Consider the following 19,553-nt stretch of genomic DNA (forward strand, 5'->3'; position numbering starts at 1 on the left):
CCTTGGTGGTTAAACGGCTGGGAGCCACTGGCCTACCTGTGAGGACGACCGGTTCTCTGATGGAAGTGAGGGGACAAGGGGTAAGGGGAGGACACCGATAGGGGTTTTTCCAGTAATGAAGTAAGAGACATTTCTCACCACAGATTAAGGATCTCTCTAGAGCCTGATAAATGCACATTAAGAGGTGACACACAGGAATTTTATCATTCATGTATATGAACACACTTAAACGGAAATGTTTACCACTTGTCCTAGAGCATTAAAATGAGCGCTTTTAAATAAAGTAACAGAGGGCATTAGCTCTGCTGCTTCCAAGTGAGGGGTGAAGGGAAATGAACACTTTTCATTCCCACCTCCTTTATGATATTTGCCCACTGAAATGGCAGTCAATGGAGGAAGAGCACAGACCTCGTCAGAAGATGAGGGTTTGAATCTCAGCTCTGCCATTACATGCTGAGCAGCGCTGGGCACACAGTTGCTTGATATCTTTGTGCTTTGGTTTCCAGCTAAAAAAATGGAGGCAATACTTCCCTCTCCAGAGAATGCGGTATTGCTGAAAGAGCAATGGATTACAAGTCAGTGAGTCCCTTCCTTCCAGTCCCAGGTCTACCATCGACTTGAAGGGCACACTTGGATCACTTGCCTAATTCCTCCAAGCTCTCATTTTCTCCCCTGGGAGTAAATAACACCTGTCTTTCCAATCTCATAGGTGGATTTTGAGGATACGAGATAATTCAGGTAGGGGAAAAATTATCTGGTAAGTGGTAAAGCAAATAGGGAGTGCAAAGTTATTGTCCTACAATGTAAAACTTATGCTACATTGTTTTTCTCAGATTAAATGTCATTGCAGACCAAATCTTCAAGGAGTTGCTGTGTTCCTTGGCCTGCTGAAAGAGGGTAAGTGTAAGGGGTTTCTATTCCAGTTACTTAGCAGACCCTGTGGTCGCACGTCTCCCCCAGGCCTTCGCAGCTCTGTTTGGGTGGTGCTGACCTACTGGTCCTCATCCCCTGCCCTGGGGCTGGCTCCCGGAGTGCTCCTTAGAGGGTGCCTTAGTGTTGAAGGCTTTGTTTTAATAGTCCTGAGGTGAGTCACCCCTCCCACCTGGGTATGAAGGTGCCACATACCCCAGGAGCTGCCGTCACCTTGAAGAGTGAAGCCAGAGCTGAGAAAGACTGCAGAGGAAAGAGCCATTGCTCTGGTGGTCTCATGGTCCTCTGGACTAAATTGTGTCCGAAGTTCATGTCCTTCCAGGCTTTCCCATCAGATGAGGCGATACATTTTCTTGATTGACTTTAAGGTGCTTCTTTTCTGTCTTCCAAGTAAAATCATCTTTAGGAATAGACTATGTAACCTTGAGCAGGTCTCATTAACCCTCTACACTTGTTTCCTGGTCTATAACGAGAGACAATGTAATATTTATCATACATGGGGTTGCAGCGAGGTTCAGTCGTGCTTGAAAAAGTGCTTAAGCACAGAGCTTGGTACAAAGTAAGCATTTGATAAACTGGGCCTGTTTTGTTTGGCGTTCTAGACATTAAGTACATCATTTCCCTTAGTCAACGCATATGACCAATCCTGTGAGGCAGGAGTTATTATCCCTGTTTCACAAATGAAGAAATGAGGGTTAGAGTTTAACTTGCCCAGGGTCCCGTGGCTTCCAAGAGGCAGAAATTTCACAGCGTATGAGTGTTTCTCCCCCCACCCTTTTTTTAATACTTTGACCAGATGGTTGATGTTAACTGTGTAGTATCAGTAAAATATTAATTGATGCCTATAATGTTAGGTATTAGAGACATGGCCATAATTATACATGTTCTCTTTGAGTTTAGTTTTAGAGGATACAGTCTTACAACTATCTGTATTATAAGAGATATTAGGTTGAATTTATGTCTCGGATTTACTGGCATCATCTCCTAAAAACTGAGCTAACTAGCCAACATCTACATCCGATGAGCACATGAAAAGCAATGCGTTATGCAACTAAATGCAGAACATACAGACCTCATTTCCATATACAGCTTAAAATACATGCACACATATTACATTCCAACTGCTATTTAATTTCTCCTAAAATTCTGAGCTAAAATGTTACATTTCTTTTACATTTATTGATTCATGGGATTTTTAAAAAATCTTTTTCATATGCACTATAAAAGTATTAGCTCTATATTTTCTCTTTCTGACATGATGTCAGCTTGCATGTTTTCTAGGAGTCTGAACAATACAATTAGATGTGATAATACAATGAAAGAAAACTGGTCTAGGGCCTCCCCCGCACTGTTTTCTTAAGACATCTACAGGGAAATCTAATGGTGTGTTTTACTGTTGACTTCCAGGTGACATTCTCCAGATGTCTGTAAGTGTTATGGAGTGCCTCTGAGAGAACTCTAGTCACCAGGGCTGTGAAGAACTATACAGAGAACAGTTCTTCTGAATCTCCTCCTTCCAAGTGTTGTTGTATGTGATCAAGAAATTCCTTAAAATCAATCTATAGTAAGCCCTGAAAAACAAAAAACAGCTGTGAACTTGTCTTAACTAGGTAGTTTGTCTAAGCCCTGCCTCACCTGGGCTTTTCATGTCCCTTTTGATAGAAGGGTCTGAGAGCAGGGCCTGGAAAACCATCCTGCAGAAAGAGATTTTTACCTGTATGGAAGCCATACCTGAGGACGCTAACAAACAACTGAGAATAGAGCTTGTGTCCTGTCTTTGGCTAGATTAGTTTTTAGAAACCTGGAGTTATGGAAATAGACTATTACAGTCAGACAGATCTAGCTTTGCTCTTTCTAGCTGAAAGACACTGGCTGTATTACTTAACCTTGTCAAGCCTGTTTCTCATTATAAAATGAGAGTAATAGCACCTACTTTGTAGGGTTGTGGAATAAATGGGCTCAGTTCAGTGTAGATATTCAGTAAAAGATAGTTTCTCTCCCCTTTCATGAAATCTCTAAGAAACTATTTAATATAATGTGTTTCAAGAAAGATGTTCCTCTTAGGAATATAGTCTCAACATCACTAGACTTCACCAGTTTGGAAGCATAAGTAATATTATATAAATACTAACACATTTTTAAAACTTATTTCCACATTTATATAATACAGCAATTTCTGGGTATCACTGGAGATGTGCCTTGTGCTCGTCCCTCAACCTCTTCCACACCCTGTAGGTGTCTGCTGCCCGGGGATATCGCCTCAGGCCCGGAACCCTCCCCTGCCTCTCCTGGTGCAACACTCAACAGGGTGCTGCTTCTCTTGAGAACCTGAGACTCCCAAACTGTACTGTCGTCAAGGAGCCAAAAGGACATGACTTTCTCTTAAGACTTCAGAGCACCAGCAGCACCGTGTCTACAAGGGAATGACCTGACCCTCTCTCCCCATCGTGTTTCTCACTTTGTCACTTGGACCACAAATAAAATCACTTGTGCTTTCCTATGAAAACAGCTTCTTCAGCTTCTGCCCACAGCCACTTTCCCTCGCTGTCCATAGTAAAGATCAGGAAATTCTCTCTCCCAAGGTCCCCTCTTCCATATAATCCACCCCAATGCAAGCCAATTTCTATAACCAGATGCTTTAGACCGTCAATTTCCCAGTTCACCATCCAGTCTCTGAAATCCAGTCTAGGCTCAGTTGGAACCTCTGCACAGTAACAATTACTACACATTCTGATTTCTCATCCACGAAAAGTCTGCCTTCCAAATCAAAAGCAAGTATGAAACAGCGTAAAATGTGTAATATAAATTTATTCTGTGACATTTTCCTCATTGAAGATATTTTAAAATAGATTAGAATACATCCATATTTCATGAAAAATACCTAGAAAAATTTAGGTAATACCTGTCATATACATGATTTGACTGAATATCAATTTTTTTTCATTTGGAACATTTTTTTAAAAAAATCATAACATAGAAATGATAAGGATAGCTGTGTTCTTCATATATCCGTTGTCTCACATATTTCAATTCAGCTGCCAGTCTTTTTAACTATTTAAGTTCATGATGTTTGCTTCTGTTTTTCAATGGGAAGAATATTCACTTTCTGTTTCTCAACAGTGATACTTAGGTCCTTTTTCTCTGATTTTTCAAGAAAATCCTTCATGGTGAGTTTAAACACTAATCGAGGGTCCGGCTCTGAGAGTGGTGGGCAATTGCACATCTCTCTAATTTCGAGAGCCTGTAAAGAAAGAATACAACAGAGTACAAAAAAGAACACAAAACACATACATAAACTTATTAAGATTATTCCAATAATTCTTAATATGCTCTATGCAAAATAATAAAATATAAGAATACATTCAGTATTTTTTAACAAAAGATAACTTAATTACAACACATAAGAGAGAACCACAGACAAATTCCTGATAAACAGTTACATTTTCACATAATATATTGGAAAAGAACAGCTGCGTCTGTGATGACCGCCCAGCGTCCCATTGGGAATGAACAAAATCTCTTTGGTTTCAGTCAAACTCGAGCCAATCCTGAGAACAACCGTTCAGATTAGACAAGATCTGAAGACTCTGAGATTGCTTTCAAGAAAAAGGCAAAAATAGAGCATAGATATCTGAAGCTACTGAAAGAAGACATACATAACCGCGTGACTAATAACCTAGAAAAGCAAATAGCCTAAGCAAAGCAAAATCATGACAATCTTACTTCCAAGAAAAATAAAATGCTGCAAGGAAAAGTAATCACAGTATACAAATGGCTCAGCTGTGACTAGTGTTCAGTGTTTACAACATTAAATCCGATCTAACCAAAATCACCATGTGACCACACTGGAAAGGGAGCTGGGTACGCCATGTGCATGTCCAGGTGTGACAGTGACAGGGAGAGCTTGATGCTCACCGTCTGTGGGAAGGTACACAGATACTGCCTGAAACAGAGAAGCTAGGAAGTAGTAATATAAGCGTGTTATGTAGGATGATAGGAAATATCAAAAGGGTAATTTAAGAGAGTTGAAAATGGTTCCCCTTGAAACTGAGGGCAGGGTAGGGGGACTGCTGCTTTAAGTAACTAGCCTTGGAGAACGAGGTGAGTCTTTAAAGGGGGTCCATGAATGACTTTAAGACATAAAAACAAAAGAAAAAAAAATTTAGGAAAGATCGTCAATATCTAAAGGGTTTTAAAAGAAACATATTTAGGGTTAAAAAAACAAAAAAAACCCCACCTAGCTTAGTTTTTTTTACTACCTCTAATTTTTTGGTGGCGATTCGTGTTAAGGGAAGTAAATAAAGCGGGGAGGGGCAGTCAGTGTTTGAGGAGTAATAAAATTTTAGAAAGACTAACCAGGCAAGGTCTCGTTGATAAAATAATGACTCTGGGAACAGGGGAAAAGACCTGAGGACACGAGGAAAGAGGCCATGCACGCGCCCAGGAGAGGGGCACGGCAAACAGCGGCCGCTGCGAGCACGAGGACTGCGGTGGGAGAGCGTCAGCCTGGGGCGCTCTGGGACCTGAGGGAGCTACCACAGCGGGAGCAGGGCGGGCGCCAGGGGCAGGGCAGATACTGTAGGATCTCTCAGGACGTGGCACAGAGGTTAGGATTTACCCTGAGTCGGCCTGCCCCGGGTAACTGTGGAGTCCATGGCAAGAACACAAAGGAAGGCTCAGATACCGCATTTTTAATATCTAAAAGCTGTATCAAGTACTACATAAAATATGTTCTATTCTCCCACACAGTCAAAATGACCCTGCAGGCCAGGTACCAAAATTAGAACTCTTGAATTTCGGAACGTCTAAGGTTGGGGGCCGCCTGCCCCAGCTCCTGCCACTGGCCTGCTGCACTCCCTACTCCCCTCCCTGGCTTCCCTGCACTGCGAGGGGCCCTGGGTGTGGGCGCCCAAGGGCAGAGGTCCTCACAGCCCTGGAAGCAGGCTCAGCAGTGTCTGGGTGAGGAATTCCATTACCGTAAGACCCAGAGTGCAAAGGTTCTTAGATGGCTGTACCCCCTGAATACAGAACAGGGGAGCACGCAGCCAGAGGCAAGCCAGAGCAGGGTCTTCTGAATGGACGAAGCCAGGGCAGGAACTTGACCTAGGAGCAATCCTGACTCTGAATGCGGCTACGAGTTACCAAAATAAACTGAGGACAAAAAGCATTCAAGTGAAACTCTTTGGTGACAGGGCCTTGTCTGAATTTTCCTTGTACAGTGGTACCTTGTTTTTCTAATGTAATCTGTTCCGGAAGACCGTTTGAGTTCTGAAACATTCGAAAACCGAGGCACCACTGTATTTCACATCTTACATCTACTGAGTGTGTTAAATAAATGTTCCTTAAAGTAAGTTGAACTGAAAAGAAAGCAACACCAAGAAAATGCTTCCCAACTACATCACTGAAGTAAAAAGAAAGTCAGACGCTCAGCTAAATGGTGATCTACTGTCTGAACCAGGATACCTTTGAGAGTGAAAGGAGATGCTATTAAGATTCATCAGGCATAAACCGAGTCATCAGGCATAAGCTGAGACTGTCCTAGCAAAGGTGGGACATACGGTCTAGTCTGGCTTTAACTCCTTTATAACCACAGCGACATACTTTTCCAAGTGAGAAGCTGATCCGTCATGGCTGCTACACCACCTGCCTAAGGCCTTACCTGGTACCAGTGAAGGGACAAGCAGGTAACAGCTGGCACAGCTGAGTTTAGCACTGGGAGATGCAAAGCAGCAGAGGGAAGAACAGCATGTCATCTCCTATAATCTTTTACATTCAGTAAAAGCTCTTCTCTGCCCCATAAGCTCTCTTTTCAGTCTTTTCACAGTCAACAAATAGAGCAGCGTGCTGTGTAAGGAGCTAGACACACTGCTCAGGAAAGATGGTCCCAACTCCGGCCTCATGCAAATCACTCTGCATTTCCCCAGTACTGGGCATTTCCATTGTTTTTATAGTTTTGATTGGCTTTTACAAATTACCCTATGAAAAAAATCTTAATTTAAATAAAAGATGCTTTTAACCCCTATTTGGGTTTACTTGAAGTATGCCCTCAAGATAGAATGATCTGCGCAAAGAGTAAGAACAGCCGGGTCAGCATGGCTCAGTGGTTAAGCATTGACCTAGGATCCAGGAGGTCACGGTTCGATTCCTGGTCAGGGCACATGCCTGGGTTGTGGAGGCAGAAGGGGGTGTGCAGGAGGCAGCAGATCAATGACTCTCATCACTGATGTTTCTATCTCTCTCTCTCTCCCTCTCCCTCTCCCTTCCTCTCTCTGAAATGAATAAAAACATACTTTTTTTTAAAAGAGTAAGAAGAGATTACTTAACAGATAACAGATTATTATATAGGACCAAACTGCTTTCTGCCAGAAAGGCTTTACCAACTTACAATGCTATCAACATATAGGCATACCTGAGTTATCCATAATTTGTAAAGCATAGTATTTCATGATTTTTATCTATATAGCCACATCATGTCAAACCTCAGGATCCCTAGCACTCATCAGATAAACTTACAAAAGAAGAAACTGAGCTCCAGAGAGGTTAAGTGACTGGCAGGGAACAAACAGCTGCTCAACGAATGTTTATAGCAGCTTTATTCATAATTGCCAAACCTTGCAAGCAACCAAGATGTCCTTCAGTAGGTGAACGGATAATCTGTGTTATATCTAAACAATGGAATACTCACTGCTAAGAAGAAATGAGCTATCAAGTCATGAAAAGTCAACGAGAAAACTTAAGTGGAAAAAAAGCAAATCTCAACAGGCTACATGTGTATGACTCCAATTACATGACATTCTTGGAAAGGCAAAACTATGGAGACAGAAAAAACAATCAGCAATTGCCAGGGGTTATGGGGGACAGAGGGGTGACAGGCAGTTGCATGGAGTATTTCTGGGCAATGAAACTACTCTACATGATACTATAATGGTGAATACATGTTATACATTTGTCAAAACCCACTGAATCTACAACACTAAGAGTGAACCCTAAAGGAAACTGTGGACTTTGGGTGATGATGATGGGTCCATGCCTATTGCAACAGACAGATGTACCACTCTGGTGCAGTATTTTCAGAGTGGGGGAGAATGTGTCTACATGGAGGCAGAAGGTATACGGAAAATCTCTGTTAACATCCACCCAATTTAGCTATGACACTAACATTGCTCTCAAAAATAAAGTCTGTTAAAAAAAAAAAAAAAGCTGGCATAGAAGTAAAAAGGCTTAGAAAAAAGGGATTAGAACCTGCCTTTTGGTGTTGCTTTCATTTTTAATGCATTTGCACCACTTGCTTTTGTATTAATGGTTTTTTGCACCACATTATAGATTTCTTGAGTAAGTCTCTTATGGAATAAATGTACTCTGGAGATGTCTGAGCTACATTTATTGCTAAAAACCTATATATTCTTCATAAAGGCTTTCCATTAATATTTCTTCATGTGTGAACTGTTTCTCTCCTCCAACTATCTATCAAGCAGAATCCTGTTATAGACCAAATATATTTCTATCAAATCTTCATCTATTTTGCAAAGAAAGATTTTATCAGACATATTGGTAAAATATTTCTCCTGCTTTTTAACTATTCCTTCCCATATTTATTTTATTACATTTTCAGGTGTCAACAGCTTTTATTTTCATAAATTCAAATCCACTTATTAAATGCGCCTTCGTCTCTTTAAAAGTGAGCAACGTTTTCCCGCTGTCCAGCTAGAATATGCCTTTCCATTTCCTTTACTTTGTCTACTGTGTTTAACTTCATGCACCGCACATAATAGGCACTTAAATGTATGCTGAATTTTAAACAAGCATTTATAGAACACAAGCTATGAATAAATCATTATGACAAATGTCATAGGAAAGAGTTTACAGTCTAACAGAAAGCAGGAATGTACTCCAATAACAAGAATATACAGCTCTAAGAATCCCAAGGAAGACTGTGAATTAAATATGGAATTAGCCAGCCTGAAGATTCCAACTAGAGTGGAAGGAACTGCCATCTACTGTTCACTTTTGCTGTGCCTTGCACTGTGCCAGGTATTTTTAAAATGTTATCTAAACTGGTGTTATCATATGAACCACTTTTGAAATGTAGATCCTGGTGCAGAATACTTATCATTCAAGTGTCTTATGAGGGAAGGAGGGAAGGAAAGAGAGAAGACAGGACCTTACCATAGCAAACGCACAAGTACGTACATAAAACACCCAGGAGGCATCGCTAACTCAACCTGACAGGTGAAGCAAAATGAAGGTTAGGTTAGGTTAGGTTAGGTAACTTCCTCAATGAGTGGCTGGGTCAGAATTAAAACCCAGGATTCCCAAGGCTACTATTTCTACAGTACTTCCTGAGGGTATCCTTTCCCATTACCAACTATTAATTTGCTACATGCTAAATTTCTAAATTTGCTAAATTTGTATGAGGAAGCAGAAAAGCTATTCAATTGCATTGCCCAGTTTTCTACTTTTAACCCAGTATCACATTATTTTTTCTACCGTTACACACTATGCAATCGTTTAATAAATATTCTCTAAGCATTTCAGAAACTGTCACAGGCACTAAGGGCACAGCAGTAAACAGGGGCCTTGCACTCTAGGGAAAGAGACAGACAATAATAAACAAGTAAACAAAATCATTTTAGCAAAGTAGATGAAGAAATTAAACAGTGCACTGTATTAGATAATAAATGGGAGCAAGAGAGGGTATTTGAGATTGGGGATCAGAGAAAGCCTCCAGAGGGAGGGGGCATTTGTGTAGAGAGCTGAGGGAAGAATGTTCCGGGCAGAGCAATTGGCAAGTGGAGGGGTTGTAAGGAGGAAACAAGCTCCAGGTGAAATTGTGGGAATCAAAGCCTCGGGGAGAGAGATGTGAAAAAGTTGGAGAATTAGGCAGTGGCCAAATTTTAGAATTTAAAGAGTTTGGATTTCTATCCTAAATTACATGAGAAGACACTAAAAGATTTTAAGCAGGAAAATAACATTAAAAAGATTGTCTGATATAACAAAAAAAAAAGATTATCAGCTAGTGAGCAGCCATTTTCAAGCCCTGTGCCACAGAATTTTAAAAACATGGGATACCTAACATTTAATCAGGGGCACTGACCTCTTTCCCCTTAGATTGTCAAATTAAAAAGTGACATCAGCCAACACAACAATAGCCATTTGGTGTAAATGAATCAAAATTATACCTTTTTTTTTTTTTTTTGGTCAGATCTGCAAAAAATACTTTTTTGGTGTATCGCAGAATTTTAGTAGTTTATGTGTGCCATGAGATGGAAAAGGCTGAAAGTCGCTGGGCTAGGGTATTGAAAATAGATTGCTGGGGGGAGGAGAAAAAGGGGGGAGACAGACGAGGGTATAGGAGGAATAAATGGTGATGAGAGGAGACTTGACTTGGGGTGGTGAACACACAATACAGCGTACAGATGATGTGTTGTGGAATTGTGCACCTGAAACCTCTATACTTTTGTTAATCAGTGTCACCCCAATAAACTCAATAAAAAGGAAAAAAATGAATGAGTTGGTGCCCTACCAACAGCCAATGGTGACCAATGAGTTCCCTTAATACAAATATAGTTATGAACTCATGAAGTTCTTTTTCTATTTGAGTTTGATGTGTTTCTATTTATTGTTATTCCTTCTGTTGTTCAAATTATCCCCTTTTAAAGGATATTATGAACCCCGTAAAAAAAGAAAGAAAATCGATTGTTAGGGGTTGAGGTGAAAAATGGCGCAGGAAGGTTAAAACAGGAGATGACCCTAGTTAGCCACCTACGGGGGAGATGGCGGCGGCTTTGGCTCAGCAGCAGCAGCGCCGACGGAGGAGACGGGTCCCAGGGCCCTGTGAGGGCAAGATTTCCCCGTAAGCAGGAAAACAGAAGAGTCGAAGTCAAGTCCTGCATTTCCTCCTCGACACTGAGTGCTTTTTTCCTATGCTACCCATGCACCCGAGGATAATTTACTTGCTTATAGTAAATAATTATTGTTAAGTAGGACTGTATTGTTTGCTGGTTAATGACCCCAGTCCACAAATACTTTCAAACATGTTGCTCTTACCAAATTATCAAAATGAAATCATTTACGCTCATAAAATGAAGCTGATAATCAAGTGGCCCTTTTCTATATTTTGAAGCTGGAATTAATTATTCACTGAATAACTGTTCTTTCAACTTTTGAAAAAATTCCCCAAAGTAAATCCTTGTCAGCAGTAGGTGCCCTTTTCTTTTATAATTTGTTATAACTCTGGGTTTCTAATAGTGTTTTTATTCACTTAATTTAATTACACCATACATCTTTCTTCGAAACTTAATTTGAGGAGGTTCATTCTAGTTATAATTTCTACTGCTGGCTGCATCCACTTTGGCAATTCTCACATACAGGCACACTTGTGAGTGCACACACTTTACTTCTGATTTGGACTTTGGCTATTAATTAATATCATCTAACTAAAAATAACATTCTCCCAAATATTTTGGTTTTCCTGTATGTTAATCATTATAGTTCTTCTGATCCTATTTACATGTTATTCTCTAACTAACTGATCCAATAATTTTCACTTTGACTTAATTTCCCAAAGAATCAACTACTACAGTTTTGCTTATTTTTGCTTAGGTTTATTAACTGTATTCTGTCTGGGCATATTATAATTTTCTATCTCTTTACTATTTTTCTTTCTTATTAATAGAGACATTTAATTTTCTTTACATATAGGTTTCACAGTAACACATAAAAATATAACTACATATTATAAAATTTCTTGATTTTAAGGCACGCTCTAATTGTTCATAGATTTCTTGCTCATCTTATATATACATTTTCATTTTCATGTGGCCACCCACCTTTTAATTTTTGTTAGTATATTAATTTTAATGTACTGTATCCTGACAATTTGAACCACAACATTTTATATTAATTGTACATGTTTTTGTTCAAGTTATATGACCAGTATTTTTTTGAAAGGTGTATATGCATTTGAAAAGAAAATATACGTCTTTTTCCTAGCAGTCTCTTATGTCGGTTCAATATTTTTGTACTAGTCATTCAATTCTTTGTTAATTCCTTATTTGAACTTTGGTTTTCTAAGAATAGTAGGGTACAAGCTATAATCACAACTATATATAAACAAACTACATATTTTACCTAATTCTCAACCGACACTGGATTGTGGAAAGAGCGCTGCTGCTGAGTACTTCACCGACATTGCTTATGCGTTTCACTTATTAAGGATCTTCCAACATAAAAGAAAGAGAGTTGGTTTAGTTAGATACCACAGCACAGTGTACTGGGTTCTGTGCTTTTTATTTGTTTGTTTCGTTCTTTCTTTCTCCCTAACCTCTTACACTTCTCCAAAGTCTGAAAAGTAAGATCCAAAGTCATTCTTACTCTTATATGTCTTTAAATTTTCTTTTTATACCCTGGCATCTTCTAAGAGCCTATCTTTGCAATGAATATTAAACACTTGATAAATATAAGTATCTAGGCATCATCATTTCAGGGCTTCTCATGCATGATGCTCTGGGATTCTTCTAAAAACCCATCTTGAGAAATATTATCTAAACCAAAAATGTGGTATATTAACCATAACCAAAGAAATGAGGACATGAATGAATGTACTGGTCTTTACCGCTGTTATATGCACCTTGGATTTCCTTGGGTCCTTTCAATATTCTTCCGTTCCTAAGACTTTTTTTTTAGCTTTCGGTGATTTAATCTGGCTGTGCTGTGTTCCTCTTCCTCCAGCATCCGTAAGTCTTTGCTCTGGGGCAACAATTCTGGTCTTTACAGCCTCCAGTGCAAGTTCCACAGCTTCTCTGCTGTACTGACAAGTTCAGCAATTTTCTGAAATGGACGTATCTTATATATCTAAAGTCATTCTTTCTTCTTCTGTCACTTTCGATGTAATTACATCAGCCTTATCATACCAGCTTCAGGTAGCGACACTTCTGTAGTTCTCGTGACCTAGGCTGTCCTCTCCAATGGAGTAAAGCTTTTAAATCAGACCAGAGATTTGAGATTTATTTCTTTTAGATTCTTCTACTCTTTGAAGCTTATCTTCCTGGGGGGAAATGGGCATTTCTGAGGCTTTGCTTTTTTGTTGTTGTTACTGTAGCATTTAGTTTAGATGAGGATCCTTGTGTTGTTATTAGTTAAGGACACTCAGACACTGAATAAGTCTTTAAATACAATTACCGGTGATGATCGTTCCTTTCTTTTCCAATCTTATGCACTCATCATTACTATGATTTTTTTAAAAATCTCTTATCTACCTCTTGAATCTCCTCTTGAATAGGAGAAAAAAATTGGCTACGGCATGGCATCTTTTTTTATTCCATTAGTTAAATTGGCTGGTCTGAGCTCCTTCTTCACTGCTCTATATGGAAGACACATTCAGGTTAACCTTTTGAGACAGAGGATGACAGCTCCTCAATCGAAAAAGCTTCTCAGGCTGCTAAAAAGCTGGGTATCAGCAGAGTGCGAAATCACCGCCCCACTATCGCTTGCTGGTCACACGAGGGAAAACCACGTTTCCACAGGAGTTGGGCCATCACCATCCAAACCCACTGACGGAATTAGGCATCACTAAATGCGGAGCAGCCAGAGTAAGAGAATCTTCACGGGAAGCAATATGAAGCATAGTTGCACCACTTACAAAATATTCTGGCCAAAATTTAGCTTCTAATTATAAAGAAACAAGTTAGAGGATACCACTAAGAAGCAATCGGATAAAGGAATTACTGTTAATTTTCTCAGATATGTAATGGAAGAAAATGATACTTCTCCTAAAAGTGCATATTGAACTAATTAGGAGGGAAAGACCTCGTGTCTGGGATTTGCATTACAATGTCTGGGTTAAAAAAAAAAAAAAAAAATTAGAGAAGGAACTGAAGCAGCATGTGTACAAGAAGGTTGATACCACTGGATGCGATTAAAAAAATGGGGTTTGTTAAATTATTTAAATTATTCTCTACCTTTACAGGTGTTTTTTAAAAATTATAATAAAAAGTTAAATTAAAACAATTTCTCCTAAAAGAAAAACATCTTTTACTAGAGGGAAAAGGGGGTGGGGAGGTGGTAGAAGGGTGGTATAGGGGGGATAAATGGTGATGGAAGGAGACTTGACTTGGGGTGGTGAACACACAATGCAGTGTATAGATGATGTGTTGTTATAGAAGTGTATCCCTAAAACCTATAAAATTTTATTACACAATGTCACCCCAATAAATTCAATTTTTAAAAAAAGAAAAATATAAAAAAACACTTTTTCCTCTCTGTCTTCCCTTCTCTGTCATTTTTGTATTTCTGTGACTTCACCCTTGATTTTACATCTGTATCTTTAGTTCTAAATGGCTCATGAGAGGTTTAAATATTTCTCTTAAAACACCTAACCAGTCCTTTTACACCCCCTCTATTTCCAACTTCTTCCCTTAATTTCCCTTAATTTCTGAAGGCAAGCATATACTTTTCAAAAAGCCTAAGATTTTAGCATCAACAACCTAACTCCTAACACTCACTAGAAAGAGATTCAATTGAAATTAATGAGAATAGCTGCTTACTACTCTAAGAGAAAGAAAAGAAATACAACAAGAATAATGCCTATGTTGCTGCTTAAAAATAACAAAACAAAAATTTCTCTTTATATATTAGTCTGACAGGATGATTTGATTTGGTATCTTTACTTGAAAGGCAAATAAATGACAATAGAAAAAACAAAAACAAACCAGAAGACGGTGAAAGACTTTCATATGGGCAAAAAAGATCACTGGGTGTCCTGTCAAGTGTGTCCTTGGGCGTTAGCTCCACCTTTCGTGGTCTGAGAGCTCTTTTACAACTCTGTACATTGCCGAAAACTGATAACAATGCACGTGATGCCTGTCCACGTCTGGTGGAATGCAACTGATTATTGCCTTATGAGTGGATCCGTCCTGCACTACTTATAAACTCATTTCAGCATTCCCTATTGCCTACATGCCTGTGGTTGTTGAAGTCTCCTTTGAGCTAGTGATAACACATTACTGGTCCCTCACAAATACATTAAGTAAAATCTCAAATGTGGTTCCTTTGATACTTCTATAAGTCATGATCTTACCTTTTAAAAATTTTCTTCATCTAACTCATTTCCTTTCCCTTCATAAACTGCAATGGAAACTGTTCTGAAGTAGTCTAAAATAATTAAATATAAATAACTAGAAATTTTAAATAAATATAAAAAAATTAAAAATTAAGGCCACTTTGACACAGGCCAATTGCCCTCTGAATGATCAAATAATAAGGAAAAGCTTTCAAATAAAATTGTATAATCAACCACTGCTAACATACGAGAACAGCATATTAAGAAATGGCTATATCGCCCAGCTGGCGTGGACCTGTGAACCAGGCCACAGTTCGATTCCCGGTCAGGGCACTGCCCGGGTTGTGGGCTCGATCCCCAGCAGGAGGCGTGCAGGAGGCAGCCGATCAATGACTCTCATCACTGATGTTTCTCTCTCTCCCTCTCCCTTCCTCTCTCTGAAATCAATAAAAATATATATTTTTTAAAAAAAGTAACAACTAAAGTATTTATGAAACAATTGCTAATATACATCAGGATTCTTCTAGGCACTGCATAGCAAGTAAAACTGCAATAACTTATTCACAAAAACTAAACTATATTAAGTTAAAAAAAAAAGGAAAAAAATTAATGAGAGAAGTTGCATGATGAGCTTAAAAGCTTCCTATGAAAATAGGAACCAAGGCATTTCGGGGGGGGGATTTCATACATTTTTTAAACATGTTTTTCTGAAAATGTCATTTTTTCCCCTTCCCCCCTAAAAGAGACTTTTTTCTATGAGCTCATTCATGGCAGCCTCAAATAAATACACATTATATGTATCATAATATGTTTTAAAGGTTTTAGACAATGTTACTGTCAGGCTTCCTGGCTTTATATGATCCAGAGGCCAATTCAATTACAGGAGCTGCTATGATATTTGCCTCTTCCTCAGTACTCTCCTTGTCAGAGAAAATGAAACTCTGTAAGGTGAACAGTGTATGTTTGTGTACGCTGGCCAACATTTCACTTCAATGTTAAACACTCATATTTTCTACTTATGGGATGTATAATATTAATGATTTATGTATTTATATTGTCCAATTATAAATGCATAAGAATTATTTACATATGAGTTCAAACCCCCAGCTTCCTGAAAGTTTACAGAACTCAAAATAAATGAGAATAAAATGAATATATTTACAGCCTGCCACTGAGTGGTTCCGACATCTAAAAAACTGAACGCAGTAAATTTGAACATAATGATTTAAAAACCAGTTTACAAATAAAGCTGACATTGAAAGTCCTAAGAACATTTAAAAAATAAACCCTATTCAAAATTATGATTATAGTAATGTAACCCCAAACAACTAAGTCCAAATTAAATGTTTTTCCTTTATATTTTATCACTCTCCATCTCCTCCCCCCACCCCAAGGAAAAGATGGCAAAGAGTTGGTGAGAGAGGTAGAAAATAAAAAATTCAGTCTAAATTCAGCTATAAAATAAATCTTTCAAGTGACTTTTTTACCCTAGGTTATCATACAATTTCCCTTATTCACATACATTCATATTTATAACAATCCTATAGAAAGTAAGTTTTAAAAGATATCTCTTTCCAGGACAACTTATGGTATACACAAATTTAAATTCTGAACAATGTAACAGTAATTGTAACACTATCATACCATTAAACATCAACAGGTGGATGTAACATCTGTTCTTCAATTTTTCACCCAAGTTGTTATGGTAACCAAAATATGTGTTTCCTAAATTTAACTGATTATTTCAAGTAAATAAAATTACAAGATATCATCTTATTAACTACAAATAATATCATCGCTACAACCCTATATTTATCCTGTTTAAATGCCCGTGGATCACAGCATTATATTTAACTAGGCATTGGCAAATGCTTTACCTCAGAATTCACATTTTAAAAGAGAGCAGGAATATGTTGTTTTCTACTTTAGAGGCATTTTCTTGATTTAAAAACAAAATCAAGAAAAGGAACTAGTCTGTTTTCTAAACAATGCACTGTACTAAAATACTCCAAAATGATATGATTGTACTACTCCACAGGAACTGTAGATCACACCCTATGTAAGTCAGATCCTGTTACTCCCTAGTCGTCTGCCGAAAACCCTCCACGGGTGTCCTATCCCTGACCACAAGCTGGAGTCCTTACGGGGGCGACGGGGCCGCACCCCCCACTTTCCCTGCTCGCTCCATCCCAGCGCACTGGCTGCTCCTCAGCGACGCCAGGCCCCCTCCTGCCTCAGAGCGTTGCACTCACATTTCCTAACCTGGAAAGCTCTCACCCCACCCCTGCTCCCCTCAGCCCCCCAGGGGAAGACTCTCGCTTATTTCAAGTCTTTGTTCAAATACCAACTGCTCAGTGAAGCTCTGATCAACCCCCTTTCAAACAGCTATTCCAGCACTTCTGCCATCTCTGCTCACACATTACTCACTTGCTATGGACTGAAGCGTTTCCCCCGCAGATTCATGTGTTAAAACCCTCACCCCCAAGGATCTGGAGATGGAGCCTTTGGGGGCGACTCGATTAAGATGAGGGTGGGGCTCTCGTGATGGGATCATTGCCCTTCGGAGAAGGGGAAGAGACACCAGTGTGTCCACTCTCTCCCCATGTGAGGACAGCGAGAAGGCCGCATCTGCAGCCGGGAGGGGACCTCACCAGAAGTCAAACGGGCCGGAACCTTAACGCTGCACTGCTAGCCTTCAGGACGCTGAGGAAACGAGCTCCTGGCGCTTACCCCACCCGGCTACAGTATTTTGCGACGGCAGCCCAGGCTGACTAATCCACTGTTCTTCCTCCTGTTTTCCTCCCTAATACTTACTATTGACTAAGATATAATAATATACTGGTGATTTATTCTATATGTTACTAATTTATTCTATTTATTGTCTGTCTCTCTTTACTGCAAAATAAGCTTCATAAGGGCAGGTTTTGGGGTCTATTTTGTTCACAGCCCCTACAACACCTACAATCTGGCACATAAATGATGACTAATATATATTTGTTAAATGCATACGGTTTTAAAACATCTTAAATGTTGATATGTTTAGTAAAAATAACACATTTCTGTGATGATATTTGAAGAATCCAATAGGAAATTAAAAATACACAATCGTCAGTTATATTTTTAAAAAATCAAAATTACCAAGATTTATGTTCTCATGGAAGCAAATAATTTTACTTTCCTGATTTTCTTGATCTTTTCTCTCCCTACGAATCTGACCAACTATGGGCTCTGTCTTCCTTCTACCAATTAAATGAGGAAACCACCTAATATCATTAACTCTATCCGAGACCTTTTTCTCTGCTTACTCTCTAAATGAACTGATCCACTTTCACGGCTTCAACTATCACCTCTTTTGGGGTCACCCTGAAATCCTCATCTCTGGCCTAGATTTCTGTGCTCTCAGCCAGACAACCTGTGTGATGTACATCACTTCAAAGAACAAGAGCATTAGGTAGAATATATTGTACTAACTTACACAGAAAAAAAAAATCTTAAATAAAATCAAACAAAAAATGTAGTCTTTAGTAGTATATAGACTCACATAATTCTATATACTGCCTGAGGATCTGCTTTCTTTCATTAGAGAAATTAGAAATGATAGTAGGGAATTCCAATCTCGGAATTATGACTATGTATTCTAATTAACAATACACTCTTATACTAACTATAAGTTTCACTTCAACCACTGAATTATTCCCAATACTGTAGCAGAGTTTTATTACTTTCAAATTGAATTTAATCACTTGGGGAGGGGGGGAATATAAGAAATTATATAAGGTTTTCAATTTAAGTTTCTGAATTAGAGTAATTTATTTTTAGAAAAAAATATCTCCCAATGTTTTCTTCAGCACTGGCACCCAAGTAACATATTTATTTCTCCAATCATTTTTCTTCATACTCACTAATCAATTCATTATTATTGTAAAGACTTCTCTAAAGCACATTTTTACTTCTCTGAAGATCCTTAGTTTAATCTTCGATGATGAAATGAAAACTCAGAATTTAGATGAAAGTCGGCTAAAATTCATTATCCAATTTAAGTAAACCACATATTTTTAGAATTTCACTGAGCAAAAACAGAAAGAAAAAGAATTCCAAGAGAAAACCATATGGTTATTATGGCTTTAGAGACAGACTAAGCCTCCTAGGGTGATATAAGTTCCCTGGGTCTTGGGTAGCACTAAGGAGGCCCTTAGGGTCAGTGATCTTCAGTACAAATCAATCAGTGATGAAACACATATTGTCCCTTCCTATGTTGTTCTTTTAAGATGAATAATTCCTACAGCGTGTCAAGTAAATGTCACTGTTATTTTTTTCTCAAATATGTTTTCTTCAAATTAAGGGTATAAATGAAATTTATTTAGGATAGTTCTTAATCCATGTCTGGCTGGCCCCAATGCCCATGACAGGCACAAAATATGCCCACTCTAGCAACAAATCCTGTCATCATTCTTTCCAAAAATATATCCAAAATCTCATCATTCTTTCCCTCTCTTCTGCCTCTATAATCCCTTAACAGGATTACTGCAAGAGCCTCACAAGCAGCCTCCCTGATTCCACCCTT

General features: G+C 38.7%; 1 protein-coding gene across 1 annotated transcript in view; it reads right to left on the bottom strand.

Moving 5' to 3' along the window:
* Positions 1–3,721: 3,721 nt before the first annotated feature.
* Positions 3,722–19,553, bottom strand: part of OMA1 (OMA1 zinc metallopeptidase) — a 45,377-nt gene continuing 29,545 nt past the window's right edge. Inside the window, exon 9 of the mRNA XM_087820474.1 lies at positions 3,722–4,171. Within this exon, the coding sequence (XP_087676600.1) occupies positions 3,992–4,171 (180 nt within the window). The 3' untranslated portion in view covers positions 3,722–3,991. The remainder of the gene's footprint in view (positions 4,172–19,553) is intronic.

The sequence above is a fragment of the Miniopterus natalensis genome, chromosome 9 (assembly GCF_054644295.1).
Source record: "Miniopterus natalensis isolate mMinNat1 chromosome 9, mMinNat1.hap1, whole genome shotgun sequence".
NCBI lineage: Eukaryota > Metazoa > Chordata > Mammalia > Chiroptera > Miniopteridae > Miniopterus > Miniopterus natalensis.